Source organism: Aureobasidium subglaciale (genome assembly GCF_000721755.1).
Source record: "Aureobasidium subglaciale EXF-2481 unplaced genomic scaffold scaffold_10, whole genome shotgun sequence".
Classification (NCBI taxonomy): domain Eukaryota; kingdom Fungi; phylum Ascomycota; class Dothideomycetes; order Dothideales; family Saccotheciaceae; genus Aureobasidium; species Aureobasidium subglaciale.
In genome coordinates this window covers 805,136-821,214 of record NW_013566985.1, presented here as the reverse complement: position 1 = coordinate 821,214, position 16,079 = coordinate 805,136, and the positions used below count along the sequence as shown (strand labels likewise).

Genomic DNA, 16,079 nt, shown 5'->3' with positions numbered 1-16,079 from the left:
GTGCTGTCGAGGGGGGGGGGGGGGGGGGGGGGGGGACACGAGAGAGGAGCCATCGGTTTTTAGTCTTTGTATTCATGATCTCGTTGCTCCATTTCAGTAATCGACAGGCTATCCTGCCTTTCATCATAACCTGTTCCCCTGAAAAGTGCCCTCGAGACAGCGCAAGAAAAGAAGAACTCCGATCCATTCATTCAGGACTAGTACATCCCTATCCCATCCCCTTGTCATACACACTTCTCTGGTGTTGTGAACCTCATTTCCTGGATTGTCCGGTTGGTGCCTTACCCACAAAGGGGTTTGCCGGCTTTTTGCGACGGGGCACTGTGGGAAGAGGGGCAGGAGTGACAGCAGTAGGGACCGTGGTGGGTGTAGCTTCAGGTCCATCGACAGGGGCAGCGGAGGTAAACGGAGCAGGGCAAGGACCAGGTGCCGAAGGAGGGACGCGGCGAGGGCGAGTCTCCTTCTCGATACGAGTCGAGGACAAGGGGTTAGAGATGGAGGCCTTCGGGAGAGAAGCACCCCTCAATACTTCTTCCTTCAGGTCCTTCACCTTCTTCTCCGGGTCCTGGACCCGGTACTGCTCAATTCTGACCTTGTCATTCTGAGCCTTGATCTCCTCAACGTGCTGGGTAATGACTCCTTGAGCGTGCTGTCTCACTGCAGCAATACGCTCTTCAGCAGCGTTGGCCTTGTCATTGGCCTCGACAGCGCTCTCAATGAGCCTTCCTGCGGCGTCCAGCTTACCCTTCAGGCTCTTGTTCTCGGTACGAAGGTGACCAGCCTCCTTCTCGAGATCGAGAACCTGTTGGGTGCTCTCATACCTGGCCAGGAGCTCGGCGTTACCGGAGCACTCGACCTTGAGGCGCAGCGAGTGGATTCCCTCGTCCTTGATGGCGGAGATGGAGCGATGCTTCTCGACTGCTGCGGCGAGTGACCTGTTTGCCTCCTCGGTCTGAGCCTGGAGCCTGCGATGCAGAGTGAGTGAAGCGCATCTCCTTCATGATGATGTCTTTGTTGATGATTTGTGCCTCGAGTTGGACGAGGTCTTCGGGCTTCATATAAGGAGGAGAGGAAGTGTAGAAGCCAATGATGGCAGCTAGGAGCAGAATTCCGAAGAAGAAGATGGTGACGAGGGTCTCAGTGTCGGTGGGTAGATGAGAGAGCAGGGTATACATGTTCGTTGACCATGGCGAGAAGGGATGTGGAGGTGGCGGCAGGCAGAGTCATTTTGAAGATCGCGAGCTCGTTGCCGGGAGAGACGACTGCAATAGTGGCAGTGTGGAAGATAGTGGTCGTAAAGGTCTCGTTAATGGGGAGGTCCAGCACAAAAGATGGGTCTTGATGACAAGAATCGGGAGCGGCAAGGAGTCTCTGACTCCAGACAGGAATGATGAGAGCTACCTTGGTCTGGAAGAAGGTGGCGACGCTCATGATAATGGTGATCAGGCTGTTGAGATTGGCCATCTTGGAGGAGTAGACGATCGAAGAAGATGATGGTGAATTGTATAAAGTGCTGTTCAGGCGTAAGTATGTGATTCGTAGGTGAATGTTGCGCACACAATACTGACGAGAGAGCGGACGATGTGCTTGATCGTTGATAATGAGGTGCAGCTGATGGGCGATGAATGATCGCGAGTTGTTGATGGTGTGTAAAGAGACGCGTGAGATCTTGCGTGAAGAACGTGCGTAAGCAGTTGGCAATGATATGAATCTGATGCAGCGGATGCGAAGGCGCAAAAGAGGATGATGATTGATGAATGTTGATGCAAAAGCGATGTTGTTGGATCAGAAGTTTGTGAAGCGCAATGCGGAAGACGGAGAAGCGAGGATGCTCGAGTATCAAGCTATATAGCCGGATCGACAATAACAAGCAACAATAGGAAAATTGACAATCGCAAACAATTCACTTGGCGGCAGCCAAGGACGACCACCGGAGAATTGGAGTAAGCTTGGTCCACTCGTCTTGGTTCCACAGGTGTATTCTGTCGAGCATCACAAGTCCCAGAACCTGCATATAGCTGCAGTCTCGGACCCCTTCAGGATATATAGCTTTTCGGGCCACGCTGTCAGCTTCAGATAGCTCCCTCGCAAGCGCGAGCTCAAAGCTGAGCTCGAAGTCAGAACCGGGTCCTTGTTCCTAAGCACTTGATTCCAGGCTCAAAATTTTGACCCTTTCGTCTCGGTTCTGGCGTTGTCGTATGTCTCAGCTCATGAGTATCAACGTCCTGATCGTCGTTGTCAATATGTGGCGAGTGATGAAGAGATGACTTCCCCCAAGCGGACCGGACATACTTTTCAATCTTCAGCGTTGATGCCAAACTCCTCCTGGACCTCCCCGATACGGCAGCCACGCTTCTCCGCAATCAGTCCCATGAGCTGTGTTCCAATGTCCTTGATGTCGTTGTACTGCTGGAGCTGTCTGATCTGCGACTTGATTTTCACATTGGCAGTTTCTACTGCTGTCTTTGCACGGCTGTCTGTTTCTTCTGCTTCTGAGCTGCTAGGGGTGGAGAGGGGATCGACAAGGGAAGTACGCTGAGATAGAAGGTCGGCGACAGTGGATTCGAGAGCAGATTGACGCGCGCGAAGAGCCTCGAGCTGGTTGTGCCTACCGGAAGATGTTGCCTTTGAAGACATGTTGAGTTTGGATGGTCCGATTGGCGATGAAGAGTAGTTATCTTTGGCCATGTTTGCTGCTCTCACGAGCTGGAAGCATCCCGACTATGGCCTCGATCGATGGAAAGATGTGGCCACGGCTATCATCCGCACTGCAAGACGCTTCTTTTGTGGGGATGAGAGTGGTCGAAGACTTCACATGATAATCAAGAGAGCAGCATGTGATGGACAAAGCGAGGTGAAGTTGGAAGGAAGACGTCGGACCCACGCTCCGAAAGAGTCGGACTTAAGCATGATCCGCGCCTCCCGAGCAGCACTTTCTACAACGCAAATGCAAACTTGAGACACAGTGTAATGTATGGGATTATAGGATGTTATCAAGATACTGATTAACCATGGTACATGCCACTATTTGCCAGCAGCAACATCTACTTCTTGTGCGGACCGTCAGAAGATGACATGTGTCGAGGGACAATGGAACGACCGGATAGGGGACTCAATGGCTTGGCGGGGATACGCGTGGTCAGCAATCTTTCTAGATCAAGGTGGGACTGAGGGTAAACCTTGTATTTCTGTCCTGTTAGAGAAAAGGGATGTACGAAATCTAGTTCAGAGACTCGGACTCCAATCCTACACAACTATTGTAGACATCTGTGCCGTATATCACAATGGCATTCTCAATACAGCCGTCGCCGCGAGTGCTTAGCAAGAGCATCCAAGCCGCCACCGTTCTTGCTTTGCTCGTCTCGTCTGTCAAGGCGCATGAGCATCACGACGACAAGATCCCGGAAGGCGAGGCTATCTCACCAGATCCTCTGGTATGGCTTCATGCGCAGTTTTCGCAGCTACAGGAACTGACTGTACTCAGGACACGACGCTATGGATCCATATTCTCGTGCAGACATTCGCCTGGGGCATCCTGTTCCCGACTGGCATGGTCTTAGGTATCGTCCGCTCGCGATGGCATGTGCCTGTGCAGGTCGTCGGCACCGCGCTCGCCATCCTCGGCTATCTGCTTGGCCACGCCCATAAAGGTCGACAATTTAGCAAGAACGTACACGCTCAATACGCCCCTTGGTTGATGATAATGCTTTTCGCTCAGATTGCCTTGGGCATCTATCTCAGACTTCACCTCGAGCGTGGCTTCAACGGCAAGATCAGGAAATGGGTTATCTCTGGACATGGTATACTCGGCAAGGTCATTCCAGTCGCCGCTTGGGTGCAGATGCTGTTTGGAGGAATCACCGCCTTGGGCTTCTGCCGTGGCGATCATACCGGCCAATGCGCTGCCCATTTCATCATGGGATCTGCTTTCATCGGCTACGGTATCGTCTACACAATTTTGCTGCTTGTTGGCCAGATCTGGCTGCGTCGCACTGGTCGCTCCCAGGAGTTCTACGACAGTCTTGTCATTGCAGCTTGGGGTTGTGTCAACACCTTCACCGAACACAGATGGGGTACGCCTTGGGTACGCAATGACCTGCAGCACACCAGCATGGGCATTATCTGGTGGTGCGCTGGTCTCCTCGGTATGTGGCTGAGTCGCGATCGTAGCGGCCGCCCGAAGCGCAACTTGATTCCTGCCATTGTCATTGCGATGACCGGATGGGCCATGAGCGGCCATCCTCAGGAACTAATGTTGAGTACTATGGTACACAGCGTTTTCGGTTACACCCTGATGGCTGCTGGTATCACTCGTATCATCGAAATCAGCTTCGTCTTGAAGGACGCGAACTCAATCTCTGAAGACGGTGAAGACACGAACAGCTTCCAATTCCTGCCTCCTTTCCTGCTGTATGCCAGTGGTTTCCTGTTCATGGGTGCTACTGAAGAGCAGATGCTGCTACTTTCACAAGCTGGAGTCACTCACGTCGCTTATATCCTAATCCTCTACAGCTTTGCCTTCCTGATGTTCCTCTGTAAGTCGCTCCCGTCTCTTTGTCATGAGTCTATCAGAGCTGACGTAGCCACAGTCGTGAACATGCTTCTTCGCCTGTACACCCATTACGCAGATACACCGAGCGACAAGAAGGTCGCAGACCCTGAGAGCAGGCTCAACGGCTCTGCTATGACCAATGGACATGCACGTATCCCAGATGCAAGCGACCGCCAGATAAGAGATGCGGAAGAATTCGAGTTGGAAGGTCTTATGAGTGAGGATGACGAGGACCTTCCAAAGCAACACGCTGGCCGATAGATCTATTTCCTCTCCATCAAGGACTTGATGGACCGACTTGTAACACACAACCAAAAAATTGCATAATCACAGTTCAAACCGCTTGGCTTAGTTTCTTCACATGCTTTCTGCTGATCTGTAGGCATATCCAAACCCTAGCGGACGGTAAGATTTATCTATGCTCGACTTGTTGTTCGAATTTTGCGAACATGACCTCGTCCAGCACGACAACGGCGAGAGCACATCTACTCGATGGACCCAATCATCTGTCTACACCAATCGCTAGAGGTTATAGGAACTCTGGCAATGCATAGTGACTTCATTCGGCACAAACAGGCACTGACGGTCAAGCTCGAGACTGGGAGGGGCTCGAGACTGGGAGAGGATCGAGACCCTAAGCAGGGAAACGACACAGTTTCATGGCGGGTGAAGCTTGTCAGGTTCTCAGCTTCATCGGAGACATCGACCTGCAGAGACTCGAGCAGTGTCAATTGGGAGTCGATTTTGCTTCAACTCCCTACAGACACTAACTCGATACAGAAACTACCTTCATTTCCACGTAGCTGCAGACTTCACTGATCCATATACATCGTGAGAGATAGTGTGCGCGCACGAATCTCCTCGACCTTCCGACGCCCTCTGGCGCCCTCCTGCATCCGGCCATCGATCTCCTGGTAGTCTAGTCTTGCTGTCAATCGTCAATATTCTTGCTTCAATCGATCCACTTGATGGCTGGTCGAGACCATTCCGCTCTACTTTCACACTCACAGCTAGCTTCGACGACTCAGCTTCTCGGCATCGATTGGTCCACACGATTACGCTCCGCTAGATCGATAGTTCAGTCCTCCTTCACTAGTGCTGTCCAGTCCGCTTATTACCAAAGTCTATACGGACAGCTCCCGTAGTTCACACGCAAGCGCCCCTACCCGAAGTTGTCTCACACCACATCAGCATTGGGCTTTCATGTTTGCTCCCAGCAACTCGACTCACCGCTGTCACTTCGTAAACTACTGTGACTACTGGCTAGAGCGATCGGTTCGTCGCTTCCAAAGCAACTCGGATCTGTAGCTCGACCGAAGTCTAGATTCGCAACGATGCTAAGCGGCCAGACTCAGCGCAGATACGGCATACATGAGAGGAAGCTTGAGCCTGAGAACATCAAAGACATTAAAAACATGCTGGATCGATCGTCTGCCGGCACAAAGATCAAAAACTACAAAGTGATCTCTGGCCTCATGTTCTTTGAGGTCCGCCATCGCAGATGGCACAAAGGACTGCACCAGGTCGCAGATGTTCGGCGTTATCTGGTCCTCGGGCAAGACAACAATGAAGAAGGCTACCTTGCTGCAATGTATCTCACGGACTTGGCACACAGCGCTATCACTACCCACGGGACGACGCTTAAGGACACCAGAGGTGGATTCCCTGAAGTCGATTTCTGCTCGCTGTTACAATTGAAAGGATTGACCAAACGTGGCAATCCAAGCAAAAGCTATGACGCTCATTTGAGAACTCGTAAAAAGTTTTGCAAAGCGGTCCTTGGACAGCTCAAAGACTCATTAACTTGGAAAAGTCAAGATTGGAAGGCGGTCTTAGTAAGTTGCAGGATGTCCGTGATAGAGCGCTCGGCTGACCTATTAGGATGAGATCAACAGCTGCAAGCATTTGCTACGTGATAACGACGACAACGAGAAACATGAATCCGAGGCCGATGATCCTGATCCTGCCCATGGTCGCAATGACGATGACAATCCTGATTCTGACGATGACTCTGAGGACAAGTTCTACTCATACCGCAGGCCCAAGTCTGAGCATGAACTAGACTCTGATGGTGACCTTGATTTGGATGTTGAAGAAGATCGCCCTGATTCGGACGATGAAGGCAATCTTCCTGACTTGGACGATGAAAGGAATCGTCCTGACTCGGACGATAAAGACGATCATCATCCGAGCTCTCGCGAAGATCGTTTCGATGACAGCGACCATCCTGGCTCAAGCAACGGGGGCGATGAGGACGACGGCGAACTTCCGAAATTCGGCGGTTCTCGAAATCTTGACAATGACATGGACATCGACGAGATTCTGTTCGAAGTCCGCAACAATCTCTCACCAAGTCCATCAGTTCGGAGCCGATCGCAAAATCGATCACTGGGATACATTCTAGTTGACGACGATATCGACGTGGATGTTGGTCTTTCAGCGGCACATCAGTCGCCAGCTGGACCCAAAATCGAGACGATGTCTCCTGAACCTCAAATAATCACCCATCGTACACGACTCGGTCGCGAGCCAATTCCCTTCGACACAACACAAGATGACTCGACCAGCTACATCGACTTGACAGAAGACCCAATCATCGAAGTCATTGAGATTGAGGACTGAGAAGAAATGCCTACCTCTTTCCATTTCAAAAGCAAGAGCACAATCCGTTCCCACCACGATTCATTTTGTCATGCACAAGTACGCAAGTAGCGAGAGATCTCCAGCAAAAGAAAATCGAAATATCACGATGTAACAAGAGCAGGAGCGATCCATAATCAACCACGAAATACCTCCAACTACGCCAATTGCTGAATAACATATAAACCATCGCATTCTCTTCATTGTTATGACTCCGTGACCAGAGCTGTGACATTTGGCTTTTGAATCATGGCATGATGATAGCTGCAAGTTAGTCTCGTTGTTTTGTTTGCTAATCACCGCTTGCATTGCTTCTGAGATACTATGATTATATCGTTGGAGAAGTACAAGAAGCTTCCAGAAGATGAGCTTGTGAAAGATAATGTGGATTCTCGATGGGAGTAAAACTTGGATTGTCTCGACACCACTATATAAGCTTCTCCACCCAGTATCGCAAATCATCATTCATGAACGAGGACCCTGACCAATGGGGCTGAGCCTGTGCCAGACCTGAAGCATTCGCCTGTGTTCCTCCGGCAATCGCAACCCTGTCAGGGTAGGTGAATTGGGAGCGGACTCGGGTCGACAACGAGAGGGCCTGTAAAGCCGTCGCCCAGTCTTCAGGTCTTGTAAAGAAGAAACCACGGTCGGACGGCAGCGTCCAACTTGTTTCTTATTGTTGAGGGCGGGAGACTTTTAGACGACTCAACGCCCGGGGCTTGATGTGCGTATTAGCACCGTCTCCGTGTCTATATTCTTTACGGATACGATGCAGCGGCTGCGAGTTTTGACACGATTGTAATCAATTGAGTGACGGCGAATTTTTGGTGAACAGACCTGATCAACGACGTTATTCTCATTGACCCTACGATAACCATGATGGATAGAGACCAGGAGCTTGAAAGATCCTGACCAGCATTTATGACTGATTACGACATACTAGCGCTTGACAATGATGCGTATATATTGATGTACAACAGAAGCGTGGAAGATACGAATAAAACTGCTTAGTCCATCTCCCAACTTCTCTCTTTGAAGATGGCATTTCTTTTTGACCAGTCTTTGTTCTTTCCCTCTGACTTCTTTCATTTTAGACCTCCTTTCCTTTGACTATTAGAACTAGTCTTTGAAAAGCACCATCTACCTTTGTTTGAATATCGCGCTACCGTGAGAGAGACCTGCTATCACACTCCTGTCAAGAGTATATATATAATCCCTGTGTCCCATCATGATTCCATACTCACACAAGTCAACAAACACACAATCACTACAATATCACGACCATTAAAACCAAGACCATCCAACCAATGCTATAAGACACATCAGTACCAGAATGTGCTCTTCTAACAACTCAAACGGATTTGTCCTTGCCAGAGACCCTCGTACTCCTACTTGTCCTCTCTGCTACCGTGCTCTCAACTGGAACTACTCTTTCAGTATGATGTGGTGCCGCCACTGCCAGCGTGTTCCTCACCCTCGTTCTTGAAGTCTTAGCTAGCTAAAGAGATGAGAACGTCGGGTGAGTGGTAAGAGATAGGTGACCATAGGGGTCTATAGTCAGTAAGTTGTGCGTGTTTTGTGTCTTTCATTTTCCCTAGATATGATCAATCAAATCGTTGTCACCATCTAATCTTTGCCATTTCCATCTGCCCCGTGCACCTATTATGTGTATTGCGTGAAATCAGCCTTGTCCTGTCGAGAATCCTACGTTGATCAAACTGTCGAGACAACTACTCTTCTTTGAAGGAACTAGAGATCTTCGTGAAGTCTCAACCAGGGGAAATCTCAGTCTTGATGCGTAAATGTCTTTCATCTTGTCTTTCTCTTTCAGCTCTGGACAGACATGATACAGTGCGTGTCTATTCGGCAATTCACTGTGTTTCTTCCCTGTCGACACACAACCCTGCGCCCCCAATCCACATCACAAATACTCAAGCATCTCCTACGTATAACAACAAACCAATCAAGTATGCTTTGCCGGACCCCACTATCCCTCTCTGTCGTCTAACATGCTGTAGAATGAGCAACACCATCGCCACCGCCGCCGGCCATCGAGCTTGGAATCACAAAGAGACAGATCCAGGCTCGCGGCCGTGAACAGGCCCTTGCTGCACACTGGGGTACCTTCACAGACGAATGAGGGGCTCACGAGAGAGCACGACTCATTGTGAGCTCCTACCCTTGATTACAGCGATCTTTCAAACTTGAGTCAAGGCACGGTAAAAACCACTCGTATTGAAACTCCGGCTTCATCGGCACTGTTGCGTTGCGTCAGTACCTCAAAGATTCAAAACACTCTTACAAGTACGCTCTAGCAAGACCTAGTCTCACAAATTCAGTACAGCCTCTGACACGTGTGGGATATCTGCTCTTCGGACTGAGCACAACTTCGCATCCTCGACAAAGTGATGGCAAGCCGCCAAGGCGATCATCGCTCGCCATGAAGGGAAATTATGACGAGACCACCGTCCGACTCTACAAAGACTGTGAGGCAGCGATATGGCACTGCCTGTTCAAACTCTCCATACTATGTATGTTTATCCATACTGACTTCTCAAAAGTTCCATTGCCAACAACAAGAGCATGCTGCGCGCTGCCGTCAACGCCCTCGCCGCGGTCCTGACTGCCGACGATGAGCAGAAGCGCGAGATCGATGGTGCGGCCTTCTTTTCGTTCCTCGACACCCAGGTGGAAGAGCACGACGAGGTCGTGTCAGATGAGCTGGTCGCCGACCTCCTCTCCGATAACTTCCAGGCGCTTGAGAGCTGGACAAAGCTCTCGAATGGCTGTAAGACCACCTGATTAGTAGTGTGCAATGAAGTTTCCCTGTGGTGGATGGACATGAAATTATCAGTACTTTCGTGAAAGGTCTACCGCCAAAGAGGGGGACCTTGGGGTCTGTGGATATTCAGCGCTGGTCGTAAGCTCCGGCTCTGAGTGCATCGTTCTCTCGGCCTCGAATCAATGCACGATCTTTTACGCAGTAACCCTGCGTAAGCTCCAGCCATGATTGTGTTGCACCTAGTCTTTGTGCCTTGCTGCAAGAACTTCTCCTGCGCTCAGGGATAGACACTGGAAGTCACCGCTCTGAGAAATGCGATGGTAGGCCGCGGTCTGGCATCGTTGTTGCCCGCTCTGTGGTGTCTTACTATGTGATGTCATGCATGATTGTTCGAGCAAGTTTTCGAGTGGTCAGGATAGTCTTTATTTTCATCTCTGTTCTGGCTTTTCTCTCCAATATACTTCCATCCATACCACGTAAGTAACAAGCAAAAAAAGATCAGATGAAAAGTGCGCCATAGAAATATCAATTTTCGTTCATTTGTTTCTCACCCATAGTCTGTTTGGACATGCGTCAAAAAGTCGAGCTCAACTTTGGCAAGCTTTCCAAGGTCCTTTGCCTTCAAGCTGGACGAGAGGGGGATTCTGTCGTCCGCTGCTCAGTTGTTTTGCAACTGGGACCTCAGTGGGCTCGGCGCAGCGGGCTTTCTCGTCAGGCTCTCGCGAACCTTAAAGATGGACTTTTGTGCGACGGATGACCGAGGAGTGGATGACTTTGTAGGTATTAGCGACATGGCTTTTGAGTCTAGGAGCATATGGACACACACCTGTACCTCTTGTTGTACGCTTGCTGGCGAGTTACCGGGATGAAGCTCGTGGTGGTTCGAGACAACTCCAACGTCTTTCTCCTCAACCAGACTTGGAGCAGCGCTATCGTGGCGCTGCGCGCGAGGAGCCGTCAGTTTCGAAACTGGAGTGGCGTCCTCGCCCTTTGCGAGGGCTTCAAATTGTCAATCATCGTAGAACTCATCATCAGACTCGTCGACCTCTGCCAGTTGCTCGAAGTTGAGCTTGTAGCGCATCATGGCACCGATACCACCGAAGCCCTTGACGAACTGGTTACCCTCAGAAGAACGATCGGTAACGAACTCAAGGTTGGCACCAAAGTCGCGGTATTTCTCAGCAAGCCACTCAAGAAGGGACATCTGCTCGATGATTTCCATCTCTTGACCAGTCTCCTTGTCCATGAACTGACTGCGGTCTGATTCTTGCTCCTTGTTGGTGTGAATGATGATCTCACCACCATTGGAAGACTTGAGGGTCCAGCGGGTGATCTCCAGGTTCTCAAATACAATCAGGGTCTCAGCAGCACCAGCGTCCAGAGCACGGAGAGTATCTTCAACACCGTAGCAAACCTTGCCAGAGTCCAGTGAAATTTCGTCGAAGTAGGCGTTGATGAGCTTCTTCTCTTGAATGAACTTGACATTACCGAGAGTCTCGGAAGAGAGCTCGATAGCCTGGTTGAAGCCGTTCTCACCACCGTAAGAGACATCGACAACCTTGACGACCTTTGCGGAAAGACGACCATCGAAGAGGTCGGACTGATTCAAGTCGTTCTTGAAATCGGCAGAACCAGCAAGAATCAGACCAGCAACGTTGACCTTGTTGTCGGTAATGAAGTTCTGGACAGCGTGTTCGGCGACCTTGCGGACGTAGTTGTGACGCTTCTCTTCACGTAGACGAGCGAAACGCAGGGCAGATTGACCACCACGGCCGTGCTTCTTGGGGAGATCGACAGAGAACTTTTGGCGAATCTCACGGGTGTTTCCAGAAAGGGTACCGAAAAGGGCACCGTTACCGTCCATGATGATGAAACCAAAGGCCTGGTCGGACTCCAGTAGCTCAGACAGAGCCTCGGTGTGGAACTTGTTGTCGCAGAGGTACAAGGAGGTGTTGATGGGCTTGAAGGGCTCGAAGTCGATGTTGATCTTTCTCTCCTTTCCTTCAGCAGTGAGAATTTCACCACAGTAAACAACGAGACCGTTTGGGGGGACCTTGTTGTAAAGCTTGAGGCGCTGCTGAGTCGAGGTAATGGCCGACAGAACGGACAAACGGTTGACGCGAGACTTGATGTTACTAGCAGTTCCGTACTCTTCAGCCAGCATCTTTGCGACTCGTGAGATCTGATCCTTGGGGGCTGTGTGCATGTGTCAGTGGGTGTTGGAAGATAGTGGTAGGCGGTGGCTGCCATGTCTGGACAAACGTACGGATGATGAGCGAAATCATGGAGGTACCGTTACCACGGGCCTGTGTCAGACGCTTGATGAGCTTCTTGACCTTCCATATCTCGATGTTCTTCTCGGCCTCGTTGGCCTGTTGTGCTTCACTCATGTTGGCGAGAGAGTGGTTGTGCGAGCCTGCTGGGATCGAGGGCTGTGGGGGAGGCTCGTCAGTCAAAAAGTTCAGACACTTTTTCGAGGCTTGCGGAGGCGCCCGAAACACGATGGCACCAGAGCCGGCGCGTAGATGAACAGCGGGATGGATGCGGGTGCGATAAAGGGGGTTGATTGGAGCAATAGGTACTCACAAGCTCTGCGCCGGGAAGGAGGGTATGTCGGGGAGAGAGTGGTTGACGGTGTCGCGGTCACACGTCGAGTTTGCGGTGTGAGAGGTGTTGAGAGGCCGCAGCGCCGTTCTGAGGACTTCGCGTAAATGTGCGTTGCGTCACAAAGCCAAGTCCTGGCCAAACTCCCGAGTCCCAACTCGCTCCTTCCCACTCTGAACGTGCAGCCGCCTGCCACTTGTCTTGATCCTTGCCTCTCCACTTTGCCCTGCCCGCCCATGTCTTTTGTCACAGGAGCCTTCCAACATCCTTCCCTATTTGACGAACACTTTCACCCCCAACCTTACAGGTCCGGCTTCCTGCAGCAGAATGCGCCTATCTCATCTGTTTGACTTGCAACCAACGTCTCACCGTGTCTGACTTTCTTCTCAAATCAACTCTTCTTTGCCTGCATCCGAGGCAGATTTTGTTACATGCACTTTCCTGACATGGCAATGGTTTCATCAAATGGTCAAAAGTCCTTTCCCGATCGCATGCTCGGATCTCACCCTTCTCCACATCCGCTCGCTCGTCTGCAACAAAGTCAAAGAATAACGTAATATGCCTCGATCAAGTGATTGGTAGCAAATAAATCAACAAATCCCCTCTTCAACAGCCCCCTTTCTCACCGCAATCCAGCAAGCATTCAGTACCTGCCACAACTACCGCTAGGGCGTGCTCTGCAAGTCTAATACAACGCTGTAAAAAGTTTCGATCTTCCCGATCTGAATAGACCACCATCTGGCCGCACGGAAGATTCTGTACAAAACCCTGACATCAGGCTTGCGCCCACCGCACCCGAGTCTCTAACCACAGATAAGACCGACTTCCTTGATTTTTCCTATATCTAGCCAAGTGATCCGCTGCTTTGCCCTCGTCAACCTTTGCCGCATTCGTCTCTTGATCTTCTGTGCCTCAACACTGAACCGTCTCAAGCCGTGCGAGCCTCTGTCTCAGCACAACGACTAACTCTACAGCTACGACTTTGCGCACGCGACCTCTTTCCCTATTCTTGCTCGACAACTAGCGACTGTAACACACCATGCCCGCCGAGCGAGCGCCCATCCCGTCCAATTGGACCGAGTACGAAAGAGGTGGACGCAGAGGCTCGTCGGAGACTCTGGAGAGCCATGTCCAATGGGGTGCAGATGTTCAGGACGCTCCAGAGCATGCTGCCGGCTCACCAGATGGCCACAACACTCAGGGACTGAGGCATAGAAGGTCCGTGATACTCAATCTACGGCCGATGCTTCTCGCTGACTCGTTACACACAGGTCGTCAATGTCCATGAAGATCAACACCCTGCGTCAGGCCGGTGGCGTCAACAGCATCGACAACTTTGCCAGATCGTGGCAGCGTGCAGCTGGCTTCTACGAAATCGCACCCGTCAGACCATCATTTCGAGTGTCTGAGAACGACGAGGAGGACAGTAGAGAATCGGAAGATTATGGAAGGCAGGACATTGCATCATCATTTGGAGAACAAAGAGGTCTTCTCAGACAAGCCTTGTCAGACGGCCGCAAGTTGTCCGACAATGCCATCTCGGATGCTGGAGAGCCCTCGGAGGCAGGCACCATTCGTGGTCGTGCTGGACAAGACGACAGCATCTTCCAGATTGAGCCTCAACTGTCATCTCCTTTCAGCGGCAGTTATGGAACAACCTACGGAAGTCTGTCTTCAAGAGTCAACGAGTCGTCTATGCGTCATGCTGGGCGTCTCTTCCAGAAGCAGCAAATGCAGGGTGTCAACGACCCGGACAAGGAGCGTGAACCTCTGCTCGTGAAGCAGGTCGAGGAGGAGGACGGCAAGATTGTGAATGTCGTCGTCGGTCAATCCACCCTGCCTCAGACCATCTTCAACTCGGTCAACGTCCTGATCGGTGTCGGTCTTCTCGCGCTTCCCCTGGCCTTGAGATACTCTGGATGGGTTTGTGGTTTGGCTTTCTTCGCCTTTGCTGCAGTATCTACTCGCTATACTGCAAAGCTTCTGGCTAAGTGTCTGGATGTTGACAGCTCGCTCATCACTTTCGCCGATCTCGCCTACGTCTCCTTTGGCTCCAAAGCTCGCATCGCGACCAGTCTATTGTTCAGTCTGGAATTGGTCGCAACATGCGTCGCCCTTGTTGTCCTGTTCGCCGACAGTCTCAACGCTCTGATCCCTGGATGGGGTCTCACTGAGTGGAAGGTCGTTTGCGGATTCATCCTTATCCCCCTTTCATTCTTGCCCCTGAGACTGCTAAGTTTCACCAGTATTCTTGGTATCGTCTCTTGCTTCAGTATTGTCCTCTGCGTCGTCATTGATGGTTTCATCAAGCCCAACACTCCTGGTTCCCTGCGCGAGCCCGCTAAGACATACCTCTTCCCCGAAAACTGGGCAACGCTTCCTTTGAGTCTGGGTCTTCTGATGTCCCCATGGGGAGGTCACAGTGTCTTTCCCAACATCTATCGCGACATGAGACACCCTCATAAGTACACCCGTGGCCTGAACATCACCTACGCCTTTACTGCTACTCTCGATCTCTTTATGGCTGTTGTGGGTCTTCTCATGTTCGGCGACGCTGTCAAGGACGAAGTCACCAGCAACATCTTGGCCGACAACGGCTACCCTCAATGGCTGTCTGTCATCATTGTTGTCTGCGTAGCCATGATCCCTCTGGCCAAGATCCCGCTAAACGCACGTCCCATCGTCAGCACCCTTGAGATCCTTCTTGGCTTGGATGCCCGCGCGGTCAGCAACTCCACCTCCCTCCACGGAATGTCTGGTCTTAACCGTGGTATTCTCAAGGCAACGATCCGCGTGGTCTGTACCATCATCTTTGTGGTCTTGGGTATCTTGGTGCCCGAATTCGACCGCATCATGAGTCTGATGGGCTCGGTTGCTTGCTTTACAATCTGCATCATCCTCCCTCTCGCCTTCCATCTCAAGATTTTTGGCGATTCCATCCCAAAATCCGAGAGGATCATGAACTGGGTGTTGATCATCATCTCGACCATTCTTGCCATTATCGGCACGGTGTTCAACTTCATCCCCAGATCTGTTTTGGGCATCGATGAGTAGTTGGTCCTTGAAGGCTACGACATTACCTCCACTTTTGGATGCATGAAGTTATGATCCTTTCGGTGTTTTTTTTTGTTGTCTCGTTCTTCCCTGTTTGTAACTCTTACTTGCATCTTGTAATACCTCGCTTTTTCACATAGCAATGGCGCTTTTCTCTGGCTGTTTGTATTATTCTTGGTCTGAAGCACTGCAGTTTTTGGTAGCACTTGTATATGTCATAATTTCGAGCTCTCGGTGTATTTCTTCTTTCCTTCCATGATTGTGTCTTCAGTCATTGTGTACTGTGCATTTATACAGCTTCAATTGTCGCTAGTCATTATTCCTGGAGCTCTGTCATGTCACGCTCTCGTGTCCAGATGATAGCTGCGGGTGTATGGTCTAATTCCGTCGATATTAGCATCGCTTCTGGAGTGCAAGCTACTCTACTGCTTTCCTCCCGACTTGGCA

At 50.8% G+C, this 16,079-nt stretch overlaps 7 protein-coding genes across 7 annotated transcripts; 4 read left to right on the top strand and 3 right to left on the bottom strand.

Moving 5' to 3' along the window:
• Positions 1–253: 253 nt before the first annotated feature.
• On the bottom strand, positions 254–1,464 carry AUEXF2481DRAFT_29621 (uncharacterized protein; the record flags this gene model as incomplete). Its single annotated transcript, XM_013488367.1, has 3 exons — positions 254–886; positions 936–1,136; positions 1,174–1,464. 3 exons carry the CDS (start codon positions 1,462–1,464, stop codon positions 254–256), a joined length of 1,125 nt encoding a protein of 374 aa, XP_013343821.1.
• An 831-nt stretch (positions 1,465–2,295) lies between these two features.
• Positions 2,296–2,688, bottom strand: AUEXF2481DRAFT_5147 (uncharacterized protein; the record flags this gene model as incomplete). The annotated part of the gene is made up of 1 exon (XM_013488319.1): positions 2,296–2,688. One exon carries the CDS (start codon positions 2,686–2,688, stop codon positions 2,296–2,298), a length of 393 nt encoding a protein of 130 aa, XP_013343773.1.
• Positions 2,689–3,284: 596 nt separating this feature from the next.
• Positions 3,285–4,813, top strand: AUEXF2481DRAFT_5146 (uncharacterized protein; the record flags this gene model as incomplete). Its single annotated transcript, XM_013488318.1, has 3 exons — positions 3,285–3,434; positions 3,485–4,535; positions 4,590–4,813. 3 exons carry the CDS (start codon positions 3,285–3,287, stop codon positions 4,811–4,813), a joined length of 1,425 nt encoding a protein of 474 aa, XP_013343772.1.
• Positions 4,814–5,886: 1,073 nt separating this feature from the next.
• Positions 5,887–7,174, top strand: AUEXF2481DRAFT_29618 (uncharacterized protein; the record flags this gene model as incomplete). The annotated part of the gene is made up of 2 exons (XM_013488366.1): positions 5,887–6,387; positions 6,434–7,174. 2 exons carry the CDS (start codon positions 5,887–5,889, stop codon positions 7,172–7,174), a joined length of 1,242 nt encoding a protein of 413 aa, XP_013343820.1.
• A 2,416-nt stretch (positions 7,175–9,590) lies between these two features.
• On the top strand, positions 9,591–10,439 carry AUEXF2481DRAFT_40113 (uncharacterized protein). Its single transcript, XM_013488435.1, has one exon. It carries the CDS (start codon positions 9,776–9,778, stop codon positions 9,992–9,994), a length of 219 nt encoding a protein of 72 aa, XP_013343889.1. The 5' UTR covers positions 9,591–9,775; the 3' UTR covers positions 9,995–10,439.
• A 544-nt stretch (positions 10,440–10,983) lies between these two features.
• AUEXF2481DRAFT_65593 (uncharacterized protein) lies at positions 10,984–12,364 on the bottom strand (the record flags this gene model as incomplete). Its single annotated transcript, XM_013488468.1, has 2 exons — positions 10,984–12,170; positions 12,241–12,364. The coding sequence occupies 2 exons, from the start codon at positions 12,362–12,364 to the stop codon at positions 10,984–10,986; spliced, it is 1,311 nt and encodes a 436-aa protein (XP_013343922.1).
• Positions 12,365–13,617: 1,253 nt separating this feature from the next.
• AUEXF2481DRAFT_65549 (uncharacterized protein) lies at positions 13,618–15,632 on the top strand (the record flags this gene model as incomplete). The annotated part of the gene is made up of 2 exons (XM_013488460.1): positions 13,618–13,796; positions 13,850–15,632. 2 exons carry the CDS (start codon positions 13,618–13,620, stop codon positions 15,630–15,632), a joined length of 1,962 nt encoding a protein of 653 aa, XP_013343914.1.
• Positions 15,633–16,079: the final 447 nt, after the last annotated feature.

What these genes read in the sequence shown, in the direction of transcription:
- AUEXF2481DRAFT_40113 (XM_013488435.1), top strand. Translation starts at nt 9,776, where the DNA reads ATGCTGCGCGCTGCCGTCAACGCCCTCGCCGCGGTCCTGACTGCCGAC.